General features: G+C 39.4%; 1 protein-coding gene across 1 annotated transcript in view; it reads right to left on the reverse strand.

Moving 5' to 3' along the window:
* The window catches only part of ryr2b (ryanodine receptor 2b (cardiac)), a 66,519-nt gene that overhangs the window by 33,826 nt on the left and 18,342 nt on the right, over positions 1-14,351 (reverse strand). Inside the window, exons 33-58 of the mRNA XM_061040017.1 lie at positions 14,075-14,235; positions 13,670-13,829; positions 13,371-13,457; positions 12,845-13,071; positions 12,332-12,545; positions 11,620-12,246; positions 11,282-11,482; positions 10,561-10,672; positions 10,285-10,425; positions 9,668-9,944; positions 9,402-9,516; positions 9,051-9,183; positions 8,408-8,511; positions 7,846-7,981; positions 7,010-7,196; positions 6,282-6,390; positions 5,165-5,285; positions 4,496-4,665; positions 3,959-4,179; positions 3,398-3,488; positions 3,163-3,303; positions 1,237-1,400; positions 999-1,077; positions 721-810; positions 314-451; positions 85-162 (exon numbers count right to left, since the gene is read on the reverse strand). Coding sequence (XP_060896000.1) covers positions 85-162; positions 314-451; positions 721-810; positions 999-1,077; positions 1,237-1,400; positions 3,163-3,303; positions 3,398-3,488; positions 3,959-4,179; positions 4,496-4,665; positions 5,165-5,285; positions 6,282-6,390; positions 7,010-7,196; positions 7,846-7,981; positions 8,408-8,511; positions 9,051-9,183; positions 9,402-9,516; positions 9,668-9,944; positions 10,285-10,425; positions 10,561-10,672; positions 11,282-11,482; positions 11,620-12,246; positions 12,332-12,545; positions 12,845-13,071; positions 13,371-13,457; positions 13,670-13,829; positions 14,075-14,235 — 4,284 coding nt within the window. The remainder of the gene's footprint in view (positions 1-84; positions 163-313; positions 452-720; positions 811-998; positions 1,078-1,236; positions 1,401-3,162; positions 3,304-3,397; positions 3,489-3,958; positions 4,180-4,495; positions 4,666-5,164; positions 5,286-6,281; positions 6,391-7,009; positions 7,197-7,845; positions 7,982-8,407; positions 8,512-9,050; positions 9,184-9,401; positions 9,517-9,667; positions 9,945-10,284; positions 10,426-10,560; positions 10,673-11,281; positions 11,483-11,619; positions 12,247-12,331; positions 12,546-12,844; positions 13,072-13,370; positions 13,458-13,669; positions 13,830-14,074; positions 14,236-14,351) is intronic.

Raw genomic sequence — 14,351 nt, forward strand, 5'->3', positions numbered from 1 at the left:
TTCACCTCTGACACCTGTAGATAGTTGGCTGGTTAAAAGTAGAACCGTGGTTTTACTTCAATGATCTTAGAGGCAGTTGCTTACACACTGGTCCCACGATAAGGTGATGCTGCTCATGTCCAAAGACTTGGGGCTAAAAGTTGATGCTCCCTCAAACGACAGCTAGGAGAGACAAAAACAGGACAAAAAAATATGTAAATTTCAGTATTGAGGAGGTTCAGATCAATAAGGTCGATTAAACTGCTTTTACTAAAAGATACCCTTAACGAGGCATGCTGTAAGACAAAGAACGAGGCCTCTGGCGTACACATACCTGTCCAGACTGAGAGACTCTGCGTGAACAGGTATGTGTTCCAAATGCCTCTCCCTCTTTAGTCCTCTCTATCGTCCATCCAAAGGCGAGCATACTCTTTATCGTCTCCTTAATGGCCCAGCGGTATGCCTCCTTCTCCTGAGAGACTCAGAATTCAGAAACTCAACATAGCCTTTCATCACAGGACAGCAGAGCAGATAAAAACTTTTTTGATTTTTTTGATTTCAAAAACTTGAAGAAGTGCTGTCCAATCTATACACTAAGGACCATGGACCAAGGCATTTTAATCTTTTATATTACATACACCACATTTGTTATGCAAGGGGGATCTCTGGGATTTGTCAGTTCACTGCTTCCTTTCTGAATTCACACACGCGCACACAATAAAAACTGACTTCTCAGTCTACCTTCTCAGCCAGAGCCCTGTATGGCTTGAGGAGAGGATGAACCTTAGTGTTCTCACAGAGCTGCTCTCCATGAACCCAACCATTGGCAAACTGACAGAGATAAAACACAGAGATTCAGACACAAAAAAACATACATTCAAATATGTTGACATCAGCATACTAACTCAACCACACCACTTAGATGGTTGTTGTCTTTTTAGTTCCCTTTTCAACCTTAATGCTACTTTGTCATCTTTAAAAGGCTGTTCAGATTTGAGGAATAATTACTGTGCTAATACCTTGTCCAGTGACCACTTCTCGTGAGTGTGCTCTGCATACTTATTAACCACGAACTCCAGTCTCTCTGGCACTGACACACTAGCAAAGAGGGGAATATTATACATGCTCAATGTTAATGAAAAGATTTGTCAAGAGCAACATGATGATATTGTTCATTTTCACGGCTCTTGAATTTCCCTGAAAGTCTGTTTGTTGTCATGTGCTATTATTTATAAATATCCCTGGTCAGTAACTTACTTGGATGTATCTACAGGCTGAAGTTCAAAGTGTCCTTCTGTGTCTGTGGAGGCTTTTCTCTCACTATGAGGCGTGCAGCTCGAGTCCATGTGGTCAGGAGGAATGGCCTTAGCCACAGCAGCTAGGCTTTGAACACAGAGTGGGAATAACTGAGGCTCATAGGGCTGTGGAGTTTGAGAAGGAAAGGGAGTTTATGAGTACTGAGTGAGTAAGGGATGAAGAAAAAGAGACAGCATATGATAACATGATGAAACAAGAGAAAGCAGCACAACATAATAATAACACAAAATAAAATAAGAAGGACATAAAGTTTAGACTTGTAGGTTGTTGGTAAAAAATGCAACAAACCAGTGATCAATTTACTTTTCAAAAGAGCTCTCAGTATCTTTAAAATATGATTTTCTTGTTTTGGTTTTCCTTTAATGCACACACTGTCAATCCATTTACAAGAAGAACAGCTGCACATATGAGACTACTGTATGTTTGAAAGGGCAAATAAGTTTAAGAACCAGTTCATATGCACTCCAATGACCTGTTCTCACTCAGAACATTTCAAAATAAGAAGCTGTTTTACCAAATTTGGCAAAGCTGACAACCAATTTTAGAATTGGCACTACATCTCTACAACTGGATGATCCATGTAAGTCATGATTAAGGGTTTCTTTGCAGCAAGGAAAATGTTTGAGTTTAACCAATGTTTGCAAATGTCTGAGTTGGAACGACAGAGGAGCAGCTGGAAAAAACAGCTTATTCAATTTAAATGTAACATTGGAATCAATTATTGCTTCTGTTGTAGAAATACTTCCACTGAAAAGTATTTCTTTCAAATAAGACAGATAGGCAATGGAATATAACTTGTCTTTGTGTGTTTGCACTGGTATTTTCAGATGTTATTTATATACCTAATTTTTTGGGGGGACATTACTTAAAGAGCCCATATTATGCCCTTTTTGGGGTTCGTATATTTAATCTATGTACCTACTTTTGTACGTTCACAATAGCTAAAGTCCGAAAAAAGTGTCTGTTTTCATGTACTGCTCCTCGTTGCTCCCTCTACGCTCTGAGTCCGTCAGCTACGCTCTGCTGAGCCCACACTGTTAGACCCCACGTGGGCCAAGTCCGCTCTGATTGGTCTGCCGATCCGCTCTGTCGTTATTGGTCAGTTGCTCAGCACGCGTCTCGGGGGGCAATTTAAAGACCTTGTTTTGTGCCCCCAAAAGAAAGGGAAATTTAGATAAAGCGGAACGGCCTAATATTTTGCTTATTATCTGTGAATAAAAGTCGACGACTTGATGTTACATCTTTTGTATCCCTGAACACAAATTCAGCTGGTATGTAATTAAGTTTACATGGTTTTCCTTCCTACACTACATAAAATAGAGTCCATAATGTTTCCATTTGATTTCATTTTAACTATAATCAATAAAAAGTGTAAAATACATCATACAACCTCAGCATAAGCATTGTCAGTTTGTTATATATTTCTCCCTGTAAGCGGCACAATTCTCTGCACCATTGTCTATGGGCTCGGTTTCTGTGGATGTTGGATGAGGGAATGAGAAAGGATCAACCTTATGAACTCTTTGATGTTTTCATGTTCGGAATCAGTCAAATAAGTGCCAGAAGTGTCAGAAATATGCTGGTGCACACTTACAGTGAACTGAGAAAAGATTCAGCAACTCTGTTTGGAGTGAAGGTTTCATACTAGGATATGAAAAATGTATTTGTAATCTCAAGTGTGTTCTATCTTCCTCCACTTCTCCTCTTTGAGAAGTACACTAAAGAAAATCAAATATGCAATTTGGGGGTTTCTCCTGACATAAACTTTGAGGGGGGCTGGAGAAAAAGAAAACATTAACATTACATCAAGCCCAGGATGACGCTATCACAAAAAAATGACTGGGGCAGTTGTTCAGTGTGGTTTACCTTCTTTGCCAAGGCCTTAAAGACACCCCAGAACAGCTTTCTGGACAGGTGGAGCTCCTCTTCAGAGGCAGAACTCTGGTCATCCTGTCCCCCTGCTAGCGAGTAGTATTTCCACCTTTGCTCATAGTGACAGGTCAAGAGCTGGAGGACGAAAGTGTAGGTCAAGTTAACACAATTATTTGTGTAATCAAACATTTGTACAGATTCTGTGATAGACTGCAACTGCTGTGTCCACCTTTAGCGGCATTTTGCTGTAGTCTGTGAGCTTGGGGACATCGAAGACCAGACGTCTAAGAAGAGGCTGCATCATAGATGGTTGGAGTTTACTAAGGACACCAATGTGTACAGAATTAGTCACAAGAGCAGATACACACCACATGTACAAGCAGACACATACACACATACATGAATAATCTTATGAGTGATTAACATGAAAAAAATGCCACAGGCTTGATGTTAATTCATTTAACAATTTGATTGGATTTGGTAAATTAGATTGGAATTAGGCGAAAACAGTTTTTTAAAGTGATTCATTAAATATAATGAGTGAGAATTAGAATATATTGGTGTGTCAGCGTTAGCTCTGTCACTTCTCTTCTTAGCATTTTATCTGGTCAAACAAAAAACAAAGGAAGTGAGCTTGAATAAAGGAAACTTGAATGTCAAATTTAAAAAATTATAATAATACGGTAATAACATGCTCAGACAGCAACAGCAAATACTAATTTCAATTGTAACCAAGTGGAGACGACTTGAACTCTTTAGGTTACTTGACCTTGCCAAATAAAAACCCTACCTGCACACTGCCAACAAACAATCCTCAATAGTGTCTCGCTGAGCCTTGGTCAGGCTGAGAGCCCGTGAGAGGTTGTAGATTGCCTGGATAAGAGCATCCACCAGCGAGGCATGGTCCTCAACAGAACAGAGGAGATCTGAACATTTGGTGAGCAAGGGAAGAACAGATGTACACAAGTATCTGTTGAGGGCCAAGGCCATATCAGTGGAGCCTAAGTCAGCCTGCAATGAAAAGAAGCGTGGTCACAATTCCACAACCCAGTTAACCAAGTGGAACTAAACAGACCACACTGAAGGTGGAGGCAGCAAGAGAATACAGGATACAATCGAAAACAAACAATTACAATTCACCAGTTTCTATTAATGCAAAGATCACAGCCAATCTAACATATATTACATCTGACTTCACGGAGTGGGTGGGGGCTCGGGAGGGACCTGATGGGATGTAACTGGGATTTACAGAAAGTCAAATCTTACTCTTATGAAGTTGTCACAAACAAGTGAACAGGAAAACAAAATACGCATTTTTTATTCTCACAGCGTCAAGAGACACGGCTGTCTGAAGGTCGGGCAGAAAGCCAACTTGAAGTAGGTGGAGAAGAAAATTCTGGTTCTCAATGCCGTAAACTCGGTCCAGAAACAAGACCATGGCTGCCTTGTGGTCAGGACAGAACACTGTAGAGAGGTCTGGCTCATCCACCAGACCATCTGGACAAACAAAAGGAAAAGTAAAGATTTGATTTTATGACCAAAAGTAACATTGAAATACAGCATATTGTACATTTACTGTATCTAGCTGAGCCACGTCTGATTTTTAAAGTTGATCTCTCTTTCATTCTCAACCACTGTGTTCATGATGTACAGCATGTTGACATTACAGGAAAGTCAAAGGAACAGTGTTATCAAAAACATCTCTGATCGGGGTGCTGGTGGCGCAGTGGTTAGTGCCCGCGCCCCATGTATGGAGGGTGTCATCTCAAGCGGGCGGCCCGGGTTCACATCCCACCTGTAGCTTCTTTCCCGCATGTCATTCCCCACTCTCTCTCCCTGATTTCCAACTCTATCCACTGTCCTATCTCTCCATTAAAGGCACAAAAAGCCCAAAAATAAATAAATAAATAAAAAAACAATAGCAGACCAAGGCAGGCACAGAAGGTTCCTGTGCAATCTGTATTCAATATTAGATTACTCGAAAGGCTCATTTCACCTTTAGCCACTGAAGGGATTTCAAAGGAAATGCTGATGACTCCCTCAAGATCCTGGATGGGGATGAGTGACCTCAGAATGGCCCTGATACGGATAGCTTCTCCTTTTCCTCCTTGAATCAACTGTGCAACAATTCAGAAAATTACCAGTGGTCAGTCATTTACAGCTCACATGACAGATTGCTGAGGGTCACAATACATAATGGTTCAGTTTTATATAAGATTTGTAAAGATGTATTGTTATGGACGTTTATTCTATTGTGTCTTTAGGCCATTTCCTTGGTCAAGATGTTATTGATATCAAAGATAAGAAACTTTGAAGAGAGGGTAAAATGATTTGTTATCTGAAAGGCTTTCTATTAGTTCTTGTTGACTTATGTCCTGCCAGTTTTCTTTTTTTGTTATTTGTCTTGTGAAAATAAATTTCATTTTTCATTATCTTTTGAAGGGTTTAATGAATTTGTATGACTTCTGCAAAGCATTTTCTTCAGCCTTTGTGTTTGACATGTGACATAAAAATTGCCTTGTCTTGTTTTGCCTTTGCACTTCAATGCAAATGTTAAAGGCAAAAAATCATCCTTTGAAAAAGCTTTTTCCCCCCCCATCAGGCGCTTATGACGACAGCCAGGCACACATGCATGCTCGCCCCTCAAACAGACCTAGTCTGTGTCTTTCTGACACAAATCCTGACAGGCCTAAGCCAATTACTCTTGCAGCATCCCGTAAATAAAGAAAGTTAACGTCCCTTTGATTGACATCCCCGTCCACCAGTTCAAATCGGGATGACAACATATATGAAAAATGTAATATATAGAATATTGAAAACGCTATCTTCATTCTATATACTGTACAGTGTTTTAATGCAAAATGGTTCAAGTAGCGCAGTATCAGTGTTTTTAAGTCTGTCAGGTTAATACTGTTAAATGTATAGAATCAGTAAATCTGTCTATAGCCACAAATACACAAGCAGAGCAGATAGGCAGACTGGGACGTACAGAACACACAATTGCAGTGGGGGTTCAGCATTAGACTTTCTGTGTTAGGCCTCCCTGTTTGAGATCAGTGGATATTGATGCAGGGGAGGGGGGGCATTCTGCTGGAGACTGGGAAAACACTCACATGCATCTCAGGCGCGCAGCGGCCCAGCAAGTCAATAAGAGCTGAGTAGAAGGTCATGATGGCGTGCCCCATGTGAATGAGGTCATCATCATTGTCCTGGACCACATCTCTGTTACAGGAAACAATCATAATGGTCTGAAGCTTGTCATAAACCCAAATAAATAATTGAGGATATTTAGCAGAATCAAGTTATTGAATTTCACTAAATAAAACAGCCGGTTAGCCAAGAAAGAGAATATGTTTTCCCCAAATTTCAACTGATCTGAAATAGTCTTTTAAAGATCAGCCACAATGAAAAGAGATGAAGCCAATTCCTACTCAACAGATAAAAAAAAAAAAAAGTTCAATTAAATTTCATGTAACTGCTGAGAGTATGAGGTGGTGTAGAAGAAGGGGCTCATCATATATGGAGAGGAAAACGATAAAGATTCACACAGATTAGTATACAATATCAAAAAGTCAACCTTACTGAATGATTTTCTATTTAAGCAGTAGTCCCAATTGTTTATTTTTTTTTATAACTACACAGCAACCTATCAACTTACAACTAAAAACATGTAGGACTAAATTTGTTAAAATTGGTTTTATATAAAAGACGCACACACACAAACCACCGACAGTAATTTTGTACAGAGCATTATCAAATTGATGATACCTAATTTAGCTACCAGAAATAGTTACATATGTGTCTACACACAGCAGTGCTCTACTCAACCTCTAATACTGACAGTGTTCTGTTGGACTGGTACATGGTGCAAGGTCCATCCATAGAAGGGTCCTCTGAGATCCTGATGGCTTCCTCCATGGCTGCAAGGAGACCGTTTCCACCATCACCTCGCAGTGCAGGGCCAAAACACTCAGGCCGACGAATCAACAGTTTTAACACCACATAAGCATTCTCCTCTACACTCTCACCTGTAGGTCAAGGAAGGTGTAGAAGATAAACACTAACTATCTGTGAGCCGGACAAAATCGGCATTGAATCGGAAGAAAAGGAAGAGCACTAAGACATGAAATTATATAATAATGTGAAAATCAAAATACAAACAGCTCATAGACTGTAAAAAAAGAAGTAGGGTTGAAACTACTAAGAGGTACTTGGTATGGAAAACCAGGGCTGAACTGTCTTCACCTTTAAAGTCAAAGACAGTGAGAACTAACGCCTTCAGGGTACTGCTTCCGAGTAAGAAAAATCAATATATAAAAAATCAGCGGGTTAATTACCACCATCACAGATAGCTTACTTAATTGGGGGCATACAATCATGCAACCTCTCAATTGAGAACTAATAAATGCCATGAATAGGTCAAAACAAAAATATGGTAAGGTAAATTGTTTAAATTCATCACTTTTAGAGAGACTAACTTAAATAAAAATTGTGAAATAAAATAATTAAACCATCTTAATTTCTGCAATTTGACTGTAAAGTTTATATTCAGTACACTTAGAATTGTTTAAATTACCTGAAATGATCTCAATAGTATCTTTATAGGATACTAGAATGTACAGAACATTTTCAGTTTTGTATAAGGCAGGAACTTTACGAGTAGAACTGACAGTTTACCATTGCAGAAAACAGCAGAACGCAGGAAATCAACATAACGCTCGCCCTCCACAGGATTCCATCCAATATCAGGATAGCCTTTAGCCACGAGCATCTGACAGCTCTGGAGACCACAGTCAGCTAGGTACTGCACCACCTGGATAGAAAATAACACAAGGTTTACTTCAACCACTGAATAAATAATGTGGAAAAGAAAAAAGAAATGTGATCCTCAAGCATCTCTTATGTCTTAACATTATGTATTTCTCAAAAACTATACTCATTAAAGTGATGCACAAGAGTGTAATTAGAGAGAGTAAAATATACAGAGGGTTTATAATCATCATCAGAGACACTTTAAAGATAGAGTCAGCAGCTTTTTCCTAAAAAGTTAAATATAGACTTATACAAAAGGAATGCTGTGTTTAGAAGCTGTAACATACAGTGCCACTGACTCCACCTTTAACAACCTTAAATAAATAATTTAAAATGATTGAATTGGCAGACTACTTTTCTATGTATACGTGACACAATAGAGACTTAACAGCATTAATGTTAAGGAGGATATAGAATATGAACTAACCTTCTGTAGGTCAAGTTCCTTCAGTGCTAATGCCAGTTCATTATTATCCATTACAGAGGCTGCTGCTACATCCAGAGGAGTGGCTCCCCGCATCGATGGTGAAGCTAAAAGGAAATAGAAGGTTTAAAACAATCTGAACATAACTTATAAACTATTTATAACGTCAAGATATTTGGGTTTCTAATCAGAGGGTCAAGAGCTTAACATTTCTAAACTGTATTTGAATCACCTAAAATTGAACTTGAGACAAGAGCAAGTAAAATAAGAAAACAATTTTCTTTATTTGCTGAGCAAGACAAAGTCCTGGCAAAGAGAGTAAGACACAATAACTCTTATATATGTGTAATTCAATCTAAAAGATGTGAAATAGATTCTTACTTACTGAGCTACTTTTTTAGTTTATCAGGTTTTAAAACTCTTTACCATCCTTGCAATAGCGTTACAAACTATAGCCTCATACATTTCCAGAGAGTTGACTCAATATCTCTCAACAATGTTTTGAGAGGTTTATACTTCTAGCGTTAAACTATTGATGAGGGTTATTGTATAGTGAAACTTCACAGTACATTCTTTGGAGTTCCTGTTACTTTTCGCACCACTTACACATAAACAAAGAAAAGGAAAATAAGAGGATAACAATTACCAAGTCCAACGCTGCTGTTTTCAAGCAGGTATCTGAGATGATCAAACAGGGCTCCCTGGTTGTGACGGCTAATGCGGCAAAAATAACAGAGGAAACGACAGCAGCTGGCCACCATTTTGGGAAAGGTGATCTCCTAACAAAAGGAAATAAATGCATGGCCATAAAGGAAAGTAATATGTGAGGAGGCAGATGGTAAAGAACTATACTGATAGCACTGCATTTTTAAAAAATTTTCATGTTTAAGTTTAATTCCTCAGAATATGGACCATAGAATATAGACATGTATTTTAAAAATAAGGACTGCACACATTTTCTCCACATTATCATTATGAATTTTTTTGTATCTCTAACCTTTAATTCTCCTTCTCCCAAGACATTGACCATCACCTCCATCACGGTCTCATGCATCCCCAAAGCCCTCATTAGATTAGGGTGCTGGTAAAAAACTTTATTATTCATGATGTCTCTGTACATAAAAAAAAAGTGCACAAAAGAAACAGAAACTTTTAACACCAGGCAGGACATTAATATATTTGTTAGAAATGAATTATATAAATCACAAAAAATCAAGCAGTACAGGAAATGCAAATCTGTGTTACACTACAAATCTCTCCTACCCTAGTTTTCTGATCATCAGCCTCTCCTCTTCCTTCCCCATTCGGACACTGAGAAGGGAACGGATTTGGCTCAGGGAGGAGAGGAGTGCCATGGTGTCCTCTTCTGAAATCTGGCTGATCGTATAGGCTCTGGAGAGGGGTCCCGCCATTTGCCCCTCTAGGCCCTGATACTGGCGATGCAGCAAAGTGAATACGGCTCTTACAAGTTCAGGGTCCTCCATCTCAGTCTCTTTGGCCCAATGCACCATTGTCTCAGAGATGAGCTTTTTCAGGGACTCTGAGGAAGCATCAACGAGTGAAAGGTAGAAATTAAAGTAGTGGAGGAGTGGAACGCTAATTCATTTTTATCAAAAACAAGTCCTACAACAGTAGAAATGTCTCTGGCCAAATTAAAAATGTTCTCTCTGACACTTACATACATATAGACATCGGCTATCCCCTATTAAAACCACACAATGTTTCTGTATAATTCTGTTCCTTAATAAAGAATGTTGTGACATCATATTTTCAGGTAAATTAAAAGCGCAAAGAAGGTGATAAAATACTGTCAAAACGAGAGAATAGTTAATGACTGTATAAGAACAAAGAAAAGACTTTCTCATCATTGATTCACTTACTGGCACTCTGCAGCCTACTCTCCTCTGCCTCTATGGGTTTCTTCTTCAACCCAAGGACACTTCCCACCAGACTGAGAAGTCGATCTTTTACTGACATCTCAGCAACCTCTTCATCCTCTGCGTCATTGTCCGTTTCAATTCCTGCACAGTAAAAGCCAATAAGAGTAAACTTTTCAGTGGCATATAGTTAGAACATTCTGAAGGCTTTTTTTCATAGTTCCCTGGCTCTTTACGGATTAATTATGAATAAGTTAAAGATAAAAAAAGTGCTCCAACCACAGTGTGTGTTGAGAAGGTGATGAAAGTCTTGCAGGAGTTGTTGAATTTCAACAGGGCAGGGACAGTTCTCCTGCTGCTCATCATGTCTGAAGCCCAGCAGCATGTTGATCTACAGACAGGTCATTAAAAGTAATAATGATAAACTTACAGTTATGTCAAAGCCTTTCTTTCTGTTTCCTTTTTTTTTTTTAGTGTGCACAAACAGAGATCAAAGCTCCCGTGAATAACTTTGGGTTGGTGTTGATTTTGGCTCTCTTAGGGGCAACATATAACATCTTATGTCTTTGCTTACATTTATACAGGGCAAAATCAGCGGTTGCGTTAGCCTTGAATAAAAGGGTCTTAAAATATCTGTCATAATGTGTTGTGCCCCCTAATTTTATTTTTTCTAATGAGGCTATCACTGGATAAGTATTTCAACAGTCAATGACATCACATCTATTGTTCAGTCTGTGTTGATGGAATTAAAGTGAACAGCTTTCATGAAACAACCTCCTGACGAATACCCACAGCACTGACTATAAGATTTATAACAAACTATATAGAAGTCATCAATCTTGTCGCTGATGGTCTTTGCCTTTTTAGGACATAAATAGGCATCAGTATAATTTTCAGTTTGTTTCATAACCACATAAAACACCTCACAGGAGCTTTAATGAATATTAAATTACATTGTGATGACTGAAAACATAAAAAATAATATTTTAGGCCATATGACCTGCTCCTGCGGAGGAGAGCGGAACTCCTTGGTCTTGCGGGCAGTGAGAGCGGCTGACATGTTGAGTGCTTGCATGACCTGGTTGTAGCGAAAGCTTTGGTTCTCCTGCAGTTGACCCACAAAGTTGTCAGAGAAGGCAATGACAGACTCTATCCTGTGGCGCACTTGGCAGTCACACAGGTAGGACAGAAGATAGCAGAGCTGGGGAAGGAAATGTTGGAAATTCTATTTTATTATTGGTTTAAAACCAAAATAAAAAAACTAAGCATCTGTGACTAATCCAAAACTAGAGCTAACAGAAAAAGTCCAATGTCAAAGAAATCTGCAGCATCATTCACCTCAATTTTGACAGCCTCTGGAAGCTTCATATGTAGAAGTCCCTGTTTCAGACTTTCACCGTCTTTATTCTGTCCCCCTTTCCATTCTTTTTCATCATCACTCAATTCTTCTTCCTCTTCCTCCTCAGGGGTTTCAGCATCTATTGAAAAGACTCGTGGCTCTATCAGTCTCAGAACTTTCCCAAGGTCTTCATCCCCAAATACCCCCATAACCAGCAGGGTGTAGAACAGTCTAATTAGAGGGACCAGCAGAAGCTCAATGCTGCCTCCTACAGGATCCCTCACACCCTGACCCACAGCACACACTCCAGTAGTCAGCATCTCTACAGTCAGATTTTTCACTATGTCCAGAGGGATCTCTGGGCTGTCTGAGCAGGATACTTCAACTGCACAATCTCCTTCCAAACCATCACTCCTGACAAAACAAGGAGATGAGAAGTGCATCTGTGGTTTAAGGGATGGGCTAAAACAAGAGCTGGGAATGCCTTGCCTTGCATCTGGAGGTTGAGCGTTACCTGCATTAGCAGGGCTCGGAAAAAGTGTTATTTCTCTGGTCTGATCAGTCATAGGTACAATATATTCCTGGTTCATCATAAGACATGCCGTAAAGTGGCTGCTGAGGTGAACCTGAAATGAAAAATTACTTGTTAAATAATTTTTTTCTAGTTTCCAAATCCTGTTGTAAGCTGCATGAACTCAAACAAGCGGTCACCTGAGTCAGCAGCTGGTAAAATACAGAGCGGAGTTGCCCAGGGAGGTGGGGATTCTGGATGACATGAAGCATCTGGGATTGGTCCACGTGACTGCAGAGGGCATGACAAACCCTGGTGTTTCCAAGGGCGCATAAGCAGCAGTACAGGAGGAGAGTATGTTGGTGAAATGTAAAGAGGTCTTCACGTTCCGACAGCTCCAAAATGTCAACACACCTAGACGTATGACAACAAAAAAGTACAGCACGATATCAGTGTTGTTGCATGCTCAAATCAAATTATAGCTTGTGTTGATAATTTGAACCCAAAAACAACTTAAGATGCAGTTGAAGTAATTTGCAATTTCCATGATGTTACACACTATACCAGGTGTCCTGTCTGGTGCTTGAAGATAACAGTGTGACAGGATACATGAGGAATGACAGCAACAAAACAAACAACATGTGCTTCACTTAATGAGCTCCTAAACAGGTCAGTCAGATTCCACAAACACAAATATGTCAATACTCTTTAACCTGTTTTCATCAGGGATATGAAGACACATGACTTGAAGGGGCTCAGAGCATTGGACTCTCCATCCATGGCACTCATCTGGCCGATCCACCATCACCCTAAGTGTGCAGTCCGGTATCCTGGTCCATAAAACCGGGCTGAGTTTCTGCACCTGAAACCTCGGAGGACATTGAGGAGTTGCATTCCTTCTTTGGCTGCGCAGCAAACCTGCTGAAAGGGGCATCACATTCTGTGTAGGAGAGGAAAACAAAAAGATGAACAGTCAAACAGACTACTGAACATTTACAGAAATAAAAGTGACTGAGGACTGAAAAAGGTATTACAGTTAAAGAAACTTTTCAGACTTTGCAGGCTGAAATCTAATAAATAAAGAATCAACTCTGTCAACACCATTTTATCCAATTTTTAGAAATGTGTTGCTTATTTGTTATGCATTTATATAAAAGTGACGAGCAGAAAAGGAGAAAAAAACAATCAAACATACTTTTTATTTTTTTGGGATAAGATTAATAATTCAGCTTCCTTTACCTTAACGCGTCCAAGTTCAAACTGAAACATGTTGCTGGTGGTGGGTTTCACAAAAACAGCAGGAAACAGCTTTGAACCGGCCTCAACCTGATTAGTAAAGAAACAATAGTCGAATAATTCCATGCTCCACATAAAGCTTCATTCACAATAACGACCTTAATCATTTGATCCGAAGTGTTACAATAATGTTTAATGTATATATCACATTAAGATAAGTGTAGGTTTGACATTTAAAAATTAATGAAGAGGAAAGATACGGATTAGTATGAACAGGTTGATTTAATTCCTGTTTGACCTACTTGATAGAAGGTTGCCATCTCTACTCCACTGGAGGTAAACGTGAGCAGCCCAGTGGACGTGTCGATTAAACAGCCAATTTCCAGCCCTGCACTTCTGCGACTCTGAGACAGACCTGTTGCCTCTCCAGCACAAACCATGTAAGAGTTACAACGCTTCACACTATGAACAAAGAACAGAGATGTGTTTGTCATTTGTCATGAAAACTAAAAAGAAGCAGAATTGAAATTAATGGGCAGTAAAAAAAAAATCATAATATACTGCTGTGAACAGAATTTGTATTACAGTCTGTCAATACTGTAAGATGTATGGGATAGTTCTGTCATCAGTTACATAGATCACTGTATTAATAGTATTTAAATAAAAAGAGCTGGACAAACTACACACCTGTCTTAGTGTATACTAACCTTTCCTGGACTTTGCCACTGTCATCTCCCAGGGTGACAGTCACAGTTTGGACATTGTCAGCATCAAAAGTGACATCATGTTGATGAAAGTTCGATGTTACCCAGCCAACCCAAACATTGAACGGCTCCTGACCGGGGAGGACCCTCACTGAGTAATAATACTGAAACAGAGAAGTCAGCGTTTCCATTTGTCATCCTATATTTCATCTTTTTCTGTGGCTGATAGTTACAAGAAAAGAGCTCAGCTGGTAAAACGATTTAATTTCATTTCAAGCCA

The sequence above is a fragment of the Labrus mixtus genome, chromosome 6 (assembly GCF_963584025.1).
Source record: "Labrus mixtus chromosome 6, fLabMix1.1, whole genome shotgun sequence".
In the NCBI taxonomy this organism is placed as follows: Eukaryota; Metazoa; Chordata; class Actinopteri; order Labriformes; family Labridae; genus Labrus; species Labrus mixtus.